Here is a 2,404-nt window from a genome sequence, read left to right as displayed (position 1 = left end):
TTTCCTGTTTGTGTGTGTGTGTGTTGTGAAATCGCGTGTGTATTTTTTGTGTTTGAAATAAAAGATATACTACACATTTGGGAAAAACACAATAGTGGCGACGAGGATATTGAAGATATTTGAAGGTATTTGAGAATATTGTCTTGAGATGGCAATGTTGAATGAAATCGAAGCATTTCAACCTGAAAATGGTGCCTCATGGGATGTTTATGTAGAACGTTTGAATTTCTACTTTGAAGCAAACGATATCACAAGCGCAGAAAAGAAACGCGCCATTCTTATGAATGTATGCGGACCTTCTGCGTACGTCATGATCCGCTCTCTGTTATCTCCCCGCTCACTAAATGATGTGACATTTGAAGAAATTTTGTCGAAGGTAAAGGAACATTTGAATCCTGCACCGTCAGAAATCGTTTTTCGATTACGATTTCACAAGCGTTCCCAACGCCCGAATGAAAGCATCACAGAGTATGTCGCAGCACTGCGGAACCTCTCAGAGAACTGCAATTTCGGGAACACTCTGGATGAGATGCTACGGGATCGGCTTGTCGGAGGAATGAGAGATGAAGCAATTCAACGAAGGTTGCTAGCGGAGTCCAACTTAACATTTGATCTGGCACAGAAAATTGCAATAGCAGCAGAGACAGCACACAAGAACACGGAAGAGATCAGAACTCCGAGCAATGAAATTACTTCGATACAACAGGTAAGAAATGTTAATAGCGCGCATCGTGCAAAACCAAGAAGGGATCAGGTACCTGACAAGAGTGGTAGTTACTGCTATCGTTGTAAGGGCAACCATCATCCGAGCAAATGCAAATTTATAAGTGATGCATGCCGTTTTTGCAAGAGGATAGGTCACATTGAACGAGCGTGTCTCACCAAGTTGCGAGCAGAGAATAATACTAGCAGAAAAGCAGGCCGAGCGCAGCCTAGAGGATTTAGTCGATCACAAGCAGTGATGACTATCAATTAAGCGAAGAATATGGTGATGAAGACTCTTACACAATAAACAAAGTAATAATTGAGGCTGCAAAATCCATCATGTTGACGGTACGCATGAACGGAAAACCGCTGAAGATGGAAGTTGACTCAGGGTCAGCATGCTCAATTATTAGCGACGAGACATTCAAGAGTCTTTGGCCAGTGAAGACTCCAAAGATAACAGTGACAAAGGAACGTCTACAGACTTGGTCGAAACAAAAACTGGAGACGTGGGACACAATAGATGTGGAAGTTCAATGCAGAGATCGAAAATGCAATTTACCACTGCTGGTAGTAAAAGGAGTTGGAGCGAGTTTGTTGGGACGAAATTAGTTTGACGCTCTTGGAATCACCATCAACGGAGTACACCATATTATGGAAAAGCAACCGGATGCTATATTACAGGAATACCAAGAATTGTTCAAAGAAGAACTAGGAACTTATCCTGGACCAGCCGTGATTGTCGAAACAGACACTACCGGGGTAACAAAATTTCTGAAATGTCGGCCAGTACCCTTTGCATTGCGCGAAAAAGTGAATGCAGCATTAGATGACCTTATCCGGCAAGGTATCTTAAAACCAACGCAGTACTCTCGATGGGCGACGCAGATAGTACCAGTGCAAAAAAAGAATGAGGAAAGAAGAAGACATCCAACAGACTCAAAGTCAGTTGAACTAACATGTATAAATACAAGTCAGGAGGAAGGAGAAATAACACAAGCGAGAATGCTAACTTTTCAGATGTTTGAATCGCTCTTCGGCTACTGTCACATTACCCATTCATAGATTCAACTCAATAAAATTGCATTAAATTGAATTCTACGATACTTACTGCATGGATCATTTACAAATAGAAATATACAGTCCGCCTACAAAAATATCCGCATATATATATACATTTCATTTAATTTAATATATATTTAATTTTTTAGTGTTTATAGTTTATTAAAAGAAGTAAAATCATGGAATTGTGTATTCACTTTTTTGAGATATTCATTGAATTTGTTATTCTTTGATGTTTCAAAACAATTTTGAATGATTGGCTTATATGCAGATTAATCATGCGCCCAGCGACATTGTGTGCTGTTGCTAGGGTCATTTGATTGCCCTTGCGCGCTCTTCACGTTTTGCTGTTTGCTCTGTGGCTTTGGTTAGGCATAGTCTGTCTCAGTAAAATTTTGACGGCCAATTATCTCTATTCGTTGGCAAAAAATCAAGTTGTCCTTTGATAGCTTTGGTTTTCTCGCTGAAACTGTTCATTGATTAAAATTGTTCTGCTTCGATTACCTACAATTTGTTTTTATTTCTTTGGTCCAAATTTTTAATTACATGCAATTCATTACGTAACATTTGATCTCTTATAGTGCTTGATAGTGACGTCACCAATATCCTAGTAAAATTTTTCATCGCCATTTTAGCC

The 2,404-nt window shown here is 39.5% G+C and overlaps 1 protein-coding gene across 1 annotated transcript; it reads left to right on the top strand.

Annotated features, from left to right (window-relative positions):
* Nucleotides 1-148: 148 nt before the first annotated feature.
* Nucleotides 149-1,770, top strand: Tsp_12146 (conserved hypothetical protein). The gene is made up of 3 exons (XM_003368068.1): nucleotides 149-706; nucleotides 946-1,278; nucleotides 1,318-1,770. The coding sequence occupies exons 1-3, from the start codon at nucleotides 149-151 to the stop codon at nucleotides 1,768-1,770; spliced, it is 1,344 nt and encodes a 447-aa protein (XP_003368116.1).
* Nucleotides 1,771-2,404: the final 634 nt, after the last annotated feature.

Source organism: Trichinella spiralis (genome assembly GCF_000181795.1).
Source record: "Trichinella spiralis strain ISS 195 chromosome Unknown Scfld3181, whole genome shotgun sequence".
NCBI classification, from domain to species: domain Eukaryota; kingdom Metazoa; phylum Nematoda; class Enoplea; order Trichinellida; family Trichinellidae; genus Trichinella; species Trichinella spiralis.
This window is presented reverse-complemented; position numbering and strand designations above follow the sequence as displayed.